Below are 13,156 nucleotides of genomic sequence, written 5' to 3' on the forward strand. Positions count from 1 at the left end.
ATGTGAATTAGCCTGTGAATCATTTTTCACTCTCTATTTTGAAATGAAAGATTCACGGCATGTTGCAGAAATAGTATGGAGATGTCCCAGGTACCTTTCACCCAGGGGTGATACCTGACATAACCAGAGTATAATATCAAAACAGGAAAATGATATTGATACAACCCACTTGCTTAGTCAGATTTCACCTTTACGTTTTCTTTTTTAAAATTTATTTTAGGGGTAAATACAGACAACTGTAATTGAACAATGATAAAATAATTTAAAAAGTAAATTTATTTTAGAGAGATGGGAAAAGAGGGAGAAAGGGAGAGAAACATTGATGTGAGAGATATGTCAATCAGTTGCCCACCACCCAGCCACGTGCCCTGACCAGGAATCGAACCAGCAACCTTTTGGTTTGTATGCTGGTGCTCAGTCTGCGAGCAACACCAGCCAGGGCTCACATTTATATTTTCAATGTTGCACATTAAGACATTGTTTTCATCAGGTATTTATTATTATCGATATTAAGATTTTGTGACTATCTCTTTAGGACCTCCTGTATTTTTCACCTATGAAAACACTTTTGATAAAACATCCTTGCAAAAAAGGCACAGCCCTGTATCTAGGGTAAGTAACTATTTTATGAATTGTTACCTTCCTTTTTATTAAAATGTTAGATTTGCCTTCATTGACTCATCCAACAGACATTAAGGAAGATAGGTCTGTCCTGTGTTGCTAGTTGCTGGCCTGCAGGGGTAGGGGTCAGAGGAGGAGAGACAGAGAGCCCAGAAAGCACTTAATTACAGTATACAGGGATACCACCTGTCACAGATGCTAGAGATGAGCATGCACAGGATGCCCAAGGAGAAAATGCCTAGGAAGTTTCCACTGGGGAATTGATGCCCAAACTGGGCTTTGAAGGATGAATAGGAGCTCACTGTCAGGGGAGGAGGACCCAAATATGAATTTGGGCGTGGAACAGAGCATTCAAAGGAATGGACGCCATGCCCAGAATACAACAGGCAAGATTAGAAAACCAGATATGTAAACTATACCAGGACATTCTCCCCTCATCCTAAAGGCAGTGGAAGATTTGAGGCCACATAATTTGTGTTTAGGAGGATTTCCAAAACGTTCAGGCCAACAAAATAAAACAACATAATATGAAAAAGCCTAAGTAGAAGGAAAGCCACGTAAAGGAGAAGGCAGACTTGGCAGGACTTGTTCACTCACTGTGCAACAGAGGCGAGCAGGTGGTTTAAGATGGCCCCCCACCACGGATCTGGCTGGGTAGCTCAGTTGGTGGGAGCATCGTCCTATACATCTAAAATGAGTTATGAGTTCAATTCCTGGCCAGGACACATACCTAGGTTGTGGGTTCGATCTCTGACCAGGGCACATACGGGAGGCAACTGATCAGTATTTCTTTCCCACATCAATGGCCCTGAAGTTTCTGGTGGAAAGATTAGGGAGAGGAGTGGTGGCCCAGGATGTTATGCTGATAAGGCCAGAGTTGGGAACAGAAGGTCAAGTACACATGAGTGGTGGTTCTGGCCCCAGAAATAGGTGCAGCCACCCAAGCAGCATGTGTTGAGTGGTCAGAGGCTCTGGGGAATTGACTTTATGGAGCAGGAGGGAGAGAAGGAGACACTGGAAAGAAAGAAACTGAGAAGCCGAGGGGGCAGGGGTCGAGGAGGAGGGCTGGCACAGAGAAGCCAGGGCACAGGGACAGATAAGAAGCCCCTGAAGGCAGCTGGGCAGAGAGAAAGAGAAGACGTGGAGGTCCAAAGCTTACGTTACTGTCTCCAGAAGCCGAGACAACAGAAGAGAAGAGAGGTCTCTATAGAGAACTCAGCAGCAATGAGCTCAGGGTGTAGAGGAGGTTCCTGCTGATAAGAAGGGCCTGGAATGGGGAGGTGACCACACAGACAGGTCTTCCAGGAGGGGTTGGGGAGCGGAGGGGCAAGGCTGGCCCTGGGCAGGTGAGGACTCAGCTGCTCCTCCCACAGCAGAAGAATCTCAAATGCTAAGGTGCAAATTCTGTCCTCCCTTTAGAGCGGAGCTGCTGTGGAGCAACCACTAGCCACACGTGACTGTTTGTATTTACATTTTCCATCAGCTGATGGATGGATAAGCACAGTGGGGCATCCATTCCAGGGAACATTACTCGTCCTTGAAAAGGAAGGAAATTCTGACACTCCTACAACATGGATGAAGCTTGAGGACATTGTTGAGTGTAATAAGCCAGACACAGAAGGAAAAACACTGTGTGATCCCACTCACAGGAGGGCCCCAGAGGAGTCAGATCTACAGAGACAGGAAGTAGATGGTGGAGCCAGGGCCTGGGGGAGGGGGATGGGAGTCAGCATCCAATGAGGACCAGAGGGTCAGTTTGGGAAGGTGAGAAAGTCTGAAGATGGACGGTGGGGATGGCTGCACGACAGTGTCAATGGAGTTAATGTCACTGAGCTGTGCCCTTAAAAAGAGTTAAAATGGTAAAATTTATATTATGTGTATTCTGCCATAATCAAAATAAATTGTGAAATATAAATTTTGTGGTGTGTGTGTTTTACCACAGTTTTAAAAACTACACAAAATTTTAATTAACTAAAGTTAAATACAGTGAAAAGTCCACATAGTCAAACTCCCACTTTCAGCCGCTCAGTGTGACGAGTGCCACCGTGTTGGACAGCTCAGGAACAGGACATTTGCGTCAGACCCAGGCCGCCATCTAATTTTGTGTGGGCTGGCGAGTTAAAAGTGTTCTCTACATCTTTATGTGCTTGAAGAAGTCAGAAGAACAATATTTCACTGAGCAATAAAAAATGAAATCTTGCCATTTGCGACAACATGAGTGGACCTAGAGGGTATTATGCTAAGTGACTTAAGTCAGACAGAGAAAGACAAGTGCCATGTGATTTCACTTATAGGTAGGATCTAAAAATAACTGCACAAATGAGCAAGTGAAATAAAACAGAAGCAGATTCACAGAAAGAGACCAAAAGAACGGTGCCAGATGGGATGGGGGAGGGGAATGGGTGAAAAAGGCGACGGGGAGTAAGAGGTACAGACTTCCAGTTATAAAATTGATAAGCCACTGGGAGGTAGAATACCGCACAGGGAACACAGCCAATAATATCCCGATAACTTTGCACAGCGACAGACTGTAATAGATTTGTTGTGATGGTCCCGTCATAAGGCACATAAATATTGAATCACTGTGTCGTACACCTGAAAGTAATATAATATTGTATACCAACTCTACTTTAATAAAAAGTTTAAAACAATAAAAAGAATAATATTTGTGACACATGAAAATGATGTAAAATTCAAATTTCAGTGTCCGTAAATAAAGTTTTATTGACACACAGCCACATCCTTTTATTTATGTATTGTCCGTGGCAGAGCTGAGTGGTCGAGAGAGAGGCAATTCAGTTCCTAAAACATTTTCTGTCTCGCCCTTTAAAGAAAAAGTTTGCCAGACCTCCAGCTTAGAACACAACCTGTTTAAATGGGATTCTGATGCCCAGAACACACTGACTCCAACAGCTGCCTAAAATGAGAAATTCTAATGCTTAACAAAATCATGAGATATCACTTTTTGCCTATCATGTTGGTGAGGATGAGGGCCAGTGAACATGTGGTTAAGTGGGTCCTCGTATAGATGGACAGTTTGGCAGAATTTGTCAAAATGTTCAACACATATTCTCAGATACAATGATCCCATTTCTAGGAAGTTAACCTACAATTTTAACTTTTTTATGTTCCTAGTGCAAACCCTCCCTGAGACCTTTGTCCCAGCTCGTCCCTCTGCCCGGAGTGTCCTTTCCTATGACAATCAAGGAGAACAGCATTCCAGGCAGCAGGGACAGCACGTGCCAAGGCCCTGAGGCAAGACCTTGACTGACCGTTGGAGAAACAGCTAAAGCACAGTGATCAAGGTGGGGGAGTGCAGGGACGTGTCAACGGCATCATCACCTACACTTTTAAAATGACATTATTTCAAGAAGTCAAATACCCATAGAAATCTACTCATGCAAAAATAGATCGTTATAGATGGATAGATGGATAGAGTGAACCTAAATGGTTCCTTGCTAAAAAAGAGAAAAAGGAATTCTGTTTGGATGGAACATTTTTAGAGTGCCTGCCATTGTCTTTTTTTCTTTTCTCATATGAAATTCTCCTAATTTAACTCTTATTGTTTATTTCAGACGACAACTTTTTCTCACGAGAAATAACTTCGAGAGTAGTCTCCTTCCATTTTCCATCCCTACGTCGATGCAGGTAGTTACTATAAAGGGCAACCTGAGGGATGCTTGAAATACATGCTACTCAGGGTGAAGGTATAGTTTGGAAATATCATATTCGTCTGTTTTTGTTCTTTCGGGGTTGATTTTACAAAATGTGTCTCTTAAAGACAATTTCTAAGCAAAAAAGAGGGTTGATTCTATTCTGCCTTCTATACCAAAATGGTACCTTTTTTTCCTGAAGAAGGAAGCAGAATGGTTGCCAGTCCTCCCTACAAGTGGTGGTGTGTTGGGGACAGATAGATTACATGCACAAATTTCAGGGCCTCCCTAAACTGTCCTAAACCAAAACAGAAAAACCTTTCCCCTCTCGGTCACTATCTCAAAAAGTTCTACCATCAGCACCTGTGCTAAAGAGGTTTTGCCTTCTGTTAAGATTCCAGTGTTTGTCTTAGAAGCAAGTTATGCTTATGATTTATGCACCTCATCCCTGACTTATCTCTGGGTTTTATCCTCAGAGAAGGCTTTGATGAGGGAGGGGACAGAGCGAATTTAGATGTCCGTGGGCTCCAAACACCAGTTGCAACCTCCCAGTTTGGGTTCCAGCTGACCCCAGGGTACGTGGTCCCCAATGCCTAGGAACGAACACCTGCTGCTGGCACACAGGTGTTTCTTGGATGCATGTCTAGCAGCATTGCTTCCCAAGCTGATATCTGAACAGACGTGCTCATCGACGGCGTATACGCCATTATTCGTAGGTTGGCACACCAGAAGTAACATCAGCACACTTTGCTGGTTCGGTATTGCTGTTAGTAGTGAATCAAAAAGTCTATATTTATGATTATGAAGAAGGTTCCTGGAAAGTATCTACAGGTACGTGCTTTTTATTTTGCTTGACTTAGCCAGCTTCAGAGACATGGTTGATTTTGGGAGAGCAAGCCACAGTGCTGCTTGGATGTCCACCCCTGGATGTTACCTTGTCCTTTAAAATTCAACCGGAACTCAGCCTGAACCCCCACCGCATAGGGTGGAACCCTGGTGTTTCCACTGGGGATTGTACTTACAAGCCAGCAAAACCTGCTCAGGGCAAGAGTGACCTGCTTGCTGACAAGGCTGGGTGACAGCACGTTTGGTCCCGTGTACCACACCTCAGGGCCGGGGAGCAGCAGAGAAGGCTGGTTTGACGCAGGGAGAGAAAGAAGAGAACCCTGAGCTAGGAGGCAAGGAGATGGGGTCAAGACTGAAGATGGGAGACGTTATTCTTTAGAAAAGAAGAGAAATGACCTCTTTTTCCAGAGAAAGGGAAGAAGGCAGAGAGAGAGCACAGGTGCCCATGATGGTGAGGAAGGGGTCCGCCCAAGGTCTCTCCCCTTTGGCACCGCTGACATCTAGGGGTACATTATCTGGCTGGGGGGCCATCCTGGGCACTGTGGGGTGTGGAGCAGCCTCCTGGCTTCCACCTACTCCAGGCTAGAAGCACCCCTAAGTCCTGACAAAAAAAAAAAAGTCTCCAGACATCGCCCAGTGTCCCCCTGGGAGGTAAAAGCCCCCTCAGTGGAGAACCCCTGGGTTGGCAGATCACCATCTGGCAAGTTGTTATTCTTTTGCTGCCCTTGTATTAGCTTTGGAGAAAGACTGTGAGCCCCCGAGACGGCGCCCTGCCCCAGTCAACCTGGCGCCCGCCACATGCTAGCTAAACAGCATGTAGCTGGAGGATTGATCACAGCCCTCTGGGAGGGACAGAAGAGCACAGCAGAAGGGCCACACCTTGACTCGGCCTCTGTCCTACTTTCCATCAGTGTTCCAGTTTGACTGTCAGCACGTGATTGGCCGAACCTTAGTCAATCACCTAGAATGTTCTAAGCCCGTTGGCGGAGGTGTGGACGCTGTTTGTAAATGAGCCCCTAAAGAATGTGCAGAACCCAAGCCAAGCTGGGCTGCCTGAGGGCCGCTTGGGACCCTCTCATCAGTTTGTCACGTACCAACCCCACACACAGCTGCCTTGAAAACAGCAGTTGACCCACCATGACAGAACTTCCCACCCACAGCCAACCATCTGAAAGTCCTCCGCTCCCTCTCTCCCTCCAGAAGCCAGACACCCTGGCTTTTCCTGCAGCCCCAGCCCCTGGACCCCTCCTGACCGTCCAGATCAGTTATTTTCCCCTCACAGTTCATGGCTCTTTTTCCCTTTGGGGGGGGGCGCATAAAATTCACACAAAACTCACTATTTTAACCACTTTAAAGTGTACAATTCGGTGGCATTTAGTACATTCACAATGTTATGCAACCATCACCACTATCAAGTTCCAGAACATTCTCATCATTCCAAAAAGAAGCCTGGTTCCTGTTAAGTGGTCACTCTCCATCCACTCCTCCAGCCAACAACTGGCATGCTTTTTCTCCTTGTGGATTTGCCTGTTCGGACATTTCATCTGAAAGGATCATACAGTATGTGGCCTGTGGTGTCTGGCTTATTTCACTCCGCACGACGTGTTTGCAGTGCGTCCCTGATGTATGGAGTGAGGGTCAGAGCTTCCCTCCTTTTCATGGCTGTGTAATATTCCACTGCACGTATGGACCACTGTTGTGTGTCCACTCATCAGCTGGTGGATGTTCGGGTCGTTTCCTCCTTTTGGCCACTGTGAGCAGCGCTGCTGTGAGCATTCATGTATGGGTTTTTGTGTGGGTAGATGTTTTCATTTCTCTTGGGTACGTGCCTTCCAGGAGTAGAACTGCTGAGTCATGCGGAACTCCATATTCAACTTACTGAGGAACCAGTAGAACTCCTCATAATGCCAATCAGTCCAAGCTCCACCCTGCCTCTTTTCTCCATCAGCTTCTGTAGGGGCATCCAAAAAGCTAACTCCCCCTCCCCCTGCCTCCCCCAGCCCCCGGCACCCACCATTCTACTTCCTGACTCTATTTGTCTTTCTGTGGCTTAGTTCACTCAACACGATGTCCTCAGGGTTCATACATGTTGTAGCACGTGTCAAAGTTTCCGGTCTTTTTAAGGCTCAACAGTATTCCATGGTGTGGATAGACCTCGTTTTGCTTATAGTCATCTGCCGATGGGCACTTGGTTGCTTCCGTGTTTTAGCTGTTGTGAATAACGCTGTTAGAACATGTGTGTACAAATATCTCCCAGAGCTCCTGCTTTTAATTTTTAATTTTGGGGGGGGTTCTGCCCCCAGAAGTGGAATTGAGCTGGCTCTGATTCCTGGTGACCCTCTGAAGGACGGACGTCCACAATGTCCTGTCCTCCACAGCCCTGCTTAGCTCCTATGGAGTCATGTCTGCGGCTCTTTTATGGGGTCAGTCCATCTTATATTCGGTCTTCCTCTTTTCCTGCTGCTTGCTATTTTTCCCAGCCTTATTTTCTTTTCCAAAGAACCCTGTGTTCTCATGACGTGTCCGAAGTAGGACAGTTTCATTTTTGTCATTTTGGCCTCCAGTGCCATTTCAGGCTTCATTTGCTCTGGGACCTACTTGTTCGTTTGTCTGGCAGTTCCGGGTATCTGTGGGGCTCTCCTCCAACAGCAGATTTCAAATGAATCGATCTTTTCCCATCAGCCTCCTTCACCGTCCAAGTTTCGCATCCGTGCATGGTCATTGGGAATACCAGCGTGTGAATACCAGCGTGTGGATGATCTTAGAGACCGTGGTCTCTAACGACACAGCTTTGCTCTCGGGAGTCTTTCCTAATTCTTCCACTGCCGCCTGTCTGGGTCTCAGCCCTCTCCTGATTTCTTGCCTGCAGTCTCCATTTGAATTGGTGACTGACCCAAAGTAAGCAAAATCTTTAACGATGTCAGTGTCTTGCTTCATCGCCTGTGTCCAAGTTGCTCATTTCTTCTGCAGTCTTGATACAGTCATTCTACTTGCAGTTCTTTGAGGACGCTCCCCACTGTTTGCCACACCTGCACCATTTCCATTCCCGACAGTGCACAGAGGTCCCACTTTCTCCACATTCGCGCCGACACTGGTTGTCGTCTGTTTCCTTTCAAGCCAGAGTTTCTTCCCTGAAAATAAAATCGAAGAACACCCCAGTAAGAGCAGGGGGTTCTTCCTGCAATGTTGGCGTAGTCCTAAAAGAGTGTCCGCAAGAGCAGTGCTTCTCAGCTGGGGACAGTTCTGCCCCACAGACGACACCTGGCAGTGTGGGGAGGTATTTCCTGCCATCAGGACTGGCGGCGGGTGCTCCTAGCGTCGAGCCATTAGAGGCAGGGGGGAGGCACAGCCCCTCACAGTGCCCAGGACCACCCACAACCAAGAACCCAAATGCCAACAGTCGGGTCACAAACCCTGCTCTAACCTTTTTTCTGAACTTCAGGGAACTCATATTGCTTTCAAACAATCTTTTCCTTTCAGGCATAAAACACCCCGTTTCACACATCACTGGCGAGAATTGTTGCTACAACGAACACCCCTTTTGCGCGGTGAGTGCACTGCATCGTTTCTTTCCCCTGTCCTGAGCACAGGTGGCAATAAGCACAGGCTACGCCTTGGGGGCTGGGCCCGTGGACTTGGGGAGAGTCAGGTCCTCGGGGCTCAGAAGACAACCTGAGACACAGGAGGGGCTCTGCGGCTACTTTCAGATCACCTGGCTGGCACACTATGAATGTAACCATCCACCTTTCTTTTGTAAAAACTTATTTTGAAATAATTATAGACCCTACAGGAAGTTGAAAAAAATCAAGTAAAGTCCCATGTGTCATTCACCCAGCTTCCCCCGATGATTCCATCTTCCATAACTAGAGTGTCACACTAAAACCAGTATTGACGTAGATACCATGTGTGTGAGGCTCTAGCATTTTGTCCCATCGTCACGGTGCAGAGCCACCACTGCCACTGAAATGCTAGACTGTTCCGTCACCCCAAGGCTCCATACCTCCCTCTCCACATCCTACCCCTAACCCTGACAGCCGCTCATCAGTCCTCCAACTCAAAAATTTTATCACTTCAAGAATTTCTATAAGTAGAATCTTACAATATATGGAACCTTTGAGGACTAGCTTTTCTCCACTGTGTTCTCCGGAGACTCATCCAATTTGTTGTGTATATCTCTAGTTCGTGCCTTTTCATCGCCAAGTAATATCCCATGGATACACGAGAACGTGGTCACCTCCACTTGTTTGGCTATTGCATGAAAAGCTACTATGACCACTTATGTACAGATTTTCGTGTGGATGTAAATTTTCATTTTTCTGGGATAAATGACCAGGAGTTTAATTCTTGGCATCAGTCTCCTGTTTTTATTGAGATACCATCTACATAGGGCCGGGTAAGCGTTAGGCGCACAACGTGATGGTCTGACACATTCACACGTGGCGACATGACGGCCGCCGTAGGACGCCGCCATCGGCTCGCGCGTCACCGGCTCTTTTTCTGTGGTGGGGAGCTCGAAGGCCCGGTCTCCCAGCAGCTTCGAAGTTTACAGTACACTGCTGGCGTGTGCAACCACTCCACTGTGCAGCGCATCTGCAGGCCTCACTCAGCCAGCACCCCGCCACCCCCACCCCGCAGATCTTTTAAAGAGACTGTTCTCTGTGTGTGTGTGTGTTTTACAGGATATAAGTAATTCCGTTTTTGCTTATTTGCGTGGAGAGGATATATCTCAGACCAATATATACATCTCAGATACCTGGGGATACAAATTTCAGAAGTATACCCATGAGAGACAGGTATGTTCATTTGGGTAAGAAAGTGAACAAAAAAAGATACATATCCTGTGCGTGGTTGGGGTAATTAGCACTGAGTGGGTGAACCAGGGCTTTCTCAGGAGGACAGGGAAAGTGCCAGGCCAAAGGAGCTGGCCAGGGAGGTCACAAAGTTAGGAAAAGGGACAAAAGGTTTTAGACGATAGCATGTTCAGGGAGCACTTATGAAAACTGGTGTCATAGTAAAGGCTGAACATGAGTTATAATGGCTGAACCCCATGCCCACCTGAAGATCAGTACCATCATCACCCCTATTTTTAAAAAATGCCTTTTATCCATACCCAAGGGCATTGTTCCATTGCTTTTAGAGAGAGAGGAAGGGAGAGAGAGACATCAGTTGGTTGCTTCCCATATGTGCCAGAACTAGGGATTGAACCCACAACCTAGGCACATGACCTGACTGGGAATTGAACCCACGACCTTTCAGTTGTGAGATGACACCCCAACCAACTGAGCCACACCAGCCAGGACCATCACCACCATTTTACAGATGAGAATGGTATTGGGTTGAATGTGCCCCCTGCCAAGAGTATATCCACCCAAAACCTCAGAATATAACCTTACTTGCAAATAGGGTCTTTGTAGATGTAACTTGTTAAATCAAGATGAGGTCATAAAGGATTAGGTTGGATCCACAATCCAATGACTGGTGCCCTTATAAGAAGAGGTGAGGATGCAGAGAGATGCTCGCAGAAAGGAAGGCTGTGAAGACAGGGGCTGACGCTGAAGAGCCGGACGCAGCCGCAAGCCAAGGAGTGCCGAGCACTGCTTGGCAACCGCCACAAGCTAGAAGAGAGCGTATGGCATGTGTTCTAACTCAGAGCCTTGGAAGGAACCAACCCCGCCGGCACTTTGATTTCTGACTCTGGCTTCCATAACTGTGACATTCAATGTCTGTTATTGGGAGCCCCCCCAAAATGTAGTATATTTTTGGCAGCTGGAGGAAACTCATACAGGGATGAAGGCTCAGGGAGGCTCAGAGCCTTTGCCAAGGCCTCGCAGCCTGGCAGAGCTGGGATTCCCGCAGCTGAAGCGGACAGGGTGTTTGTGCAGCTAAGACAATGAGGACATCTCATTCGTACTCTGAGGATGGCGTCGCCCCCAAACGCTTGTGGGAGAATGTCCAAAGGAGGGCAGACAGCCTACTCCACCCTCAAGCCCTGATCACATCTCAGATCTGGTTTCTCAGCCCTGCCCAGGAGGCCCAACAAAGCCTAGAAGCTAACCAGCCAGATGTTTTCATTTGAAATTAGACCTAGAAGAACCCAGAGGTTGCTGGTGTAAATCCCAGAATCCAGAGACCGGAATACCAGGAGCTCTGTTGTCCGAGGGCAGGAGAAGATGGACATCCCAGATCCAAGATAGAGAGTGGATTTGCCCCTCCTCCACCTTTTTGTTTTCTTTGGGCCCCCAGTGGATTGGATGATGCCCACCCATGATGATGAGAGTGGATCTCCTTTACTGGGTCTACTGAATCAAAAGCTAATCTCTTCCAAAAACTCTCCCTCATGGACACACCCAGAAATAATGTCTTACCAGCTCTCTGGGCATCTCTTAGTCCAGCCAAGTGGACACATAGAATTAACCATCACAAGCCCACTCTTGTCAATTTGACACTTATATTCATCTCCTTCAAACTGAATCTCCAAATAAAGACACTAACAAGGTCATAATCTCACCCAGCACAATACAACCATCCTTTGTACACCAAAAAATGCACTAACCACTCCCCAGGAGAAGAGGTATAGCCTAGAATAATGTGTACTCTTCTCTTTGATGTCCTATCACTTAAATACCAATTATTAACACAAGAGTCTTTTTGTTCTGTGTGTGTATGTGTGTGGGGGGACCTCTGGGAGATGTTTAAATCATAAGGGTGGAGCTCTCATGAATGGGATTAGTGCCTTTGTAAAAGAGGCCCCAGAGAGCTTGCTAGCCCTCTTTCACCTCGTGAGGACACAGTGAGAAGTCTGTAACCCAGAGGAGGGCCCTCACTTGACCATGCTGGCACCTTGGTCTTGGACTTTCAGCCTCCAGAATGGTAAGAAATAAATATCGATTGTTTATTAGCCACCAGTCTGTGGGATTTTGTCACAGCAGCCTGAATGCACTAAGACAGGAACCCAGGGCTTTGACCTCTCAATTTGGGGGGGAGCACAATTCAGCCCATAGCACTATATATTATAGAACTCCACCCCCCCAAACAAAACTCCACAGAGGCTTAATTAAGATAGTGGTCTCTCTCTTACCTGAAAGATAGCTTGGCCTTGTGCTCCAGCTTGGCTGCCGGGCACTCTGCTGACCAGCCAAAAGTCAGGCATGAAGAACCTAGGCAGAAATGATGGACCCAGGCATGCATCTAGCTGTCTGGGTCACACCACTGTCTCCAACACCCCAAAACAAATCTGTCTTCACTCAAGATTCTGCCCTAGATGCTCCATTTCCATAGAGGAAAAATAGATCCTAATTTTTTTTTAAAAAAAGAGTTTCCTTCATTTTAGCTTACTGGATAATCTAAAGTTAAATATAGAATTAAATATATGCTTACAATTTATTCATATGCAACTTTTTTTGTTTGTTTAACAGGCAGAACTAGTCGGGTCTCTGGGTGGGATCTTCCACTTGCACTCCCTGTCACAGGTCGGGCTGCTTGTCTTTGACCGAGGGAAGGTGAGTCCCGTGGACTGGGAAGAATGACTTAAACGACCTTTGCCCCAAGCCCGGTTTTTATTAAATCTCACACACTTGAATAAAAAGAATTGTTTTAAAGAACTCAAGAAAACCCTCACACACTTGGATTTTCATATCTGAAATCCACCTAGCTTTTCATTTACCTATCCATCCACATACGTGTCCACCTAACAATACATCCGTCCACTCATCCATTCAACCCTCACCCATCCATCCATTTACCTACTTATCAGTCCATTTATCCACCCACCCATACACCCACCCACCTTTCGTCCAGATACCCGTTCACCCACCCACTCTCCCTTTCGCCCTCCCCTACCTTACTTGCTCATTCAGTCTCGCACTCAGCAGGATTTCAGCAGTGGCCAGGAGGTGATAAACACTACGCTGAGCACCAGGGATAATCTTCAGGATGTGGTGCGTGTCATGGATGGCACAGGTCATTTTAAATACCTCACGTTAAATTTTTTAAAACAATTTTCATGGATATTCAGGAAATCAGTATGTAAAACCTGT

At 46.7% G+C, this 13,156-nt stretch overlaps 1 protein-coding gene across 1 annotated transcript in view; it reads left to right on the top strand.

Annotated features, from left to right (window-relative positions):
* Positions 1-13,156, top strand: part of CATSPERD (cation channel sperm associated auxiliary subunit delta) — a 38,598-nt gene that overhangs the window by 2,788 nt on the left and 22,654 nt on the right. Inside the window, exons 3-8 of the mRNA XM_024568658.2 lie at positions 536-612; positions 4,197-4,269; positions 4,991-5,105; positions 8,601-8,668; positions 9,800-9,913; positions 12,536-12,619. Of these exons, the coding sequence (XP_024424426.2) occupies positions 536-612; positions 4,197-4,269; positions 4,991-5,105; positions 8,601-8,668; positions 9,800-9,913; positions 12,536-12,619 (531 nt within the window). The remainder of the gene's footprint in view (positions 1-535; positions 613-4,196; positions 4,270-4,990; positions 5,106-8,600; positions 8,669-9,799; positions 9,914-12,535; positions 12,620-13,156) is intronic.

Source organism: Desmodus rotundus, chromosome 9, assembly GCF_022682495.2.
Source record: "Desmodus rotundus isolate HL8 chromosome 9, HLdesRot8A.1, whole genome shotgun sequence".
Lineage (NCBI taxonomy): Eukaryota > Metazoa > Chordata > Mammalia > Chiroptera > Phyllostomidae > Desmodus > Desmodus rotundus.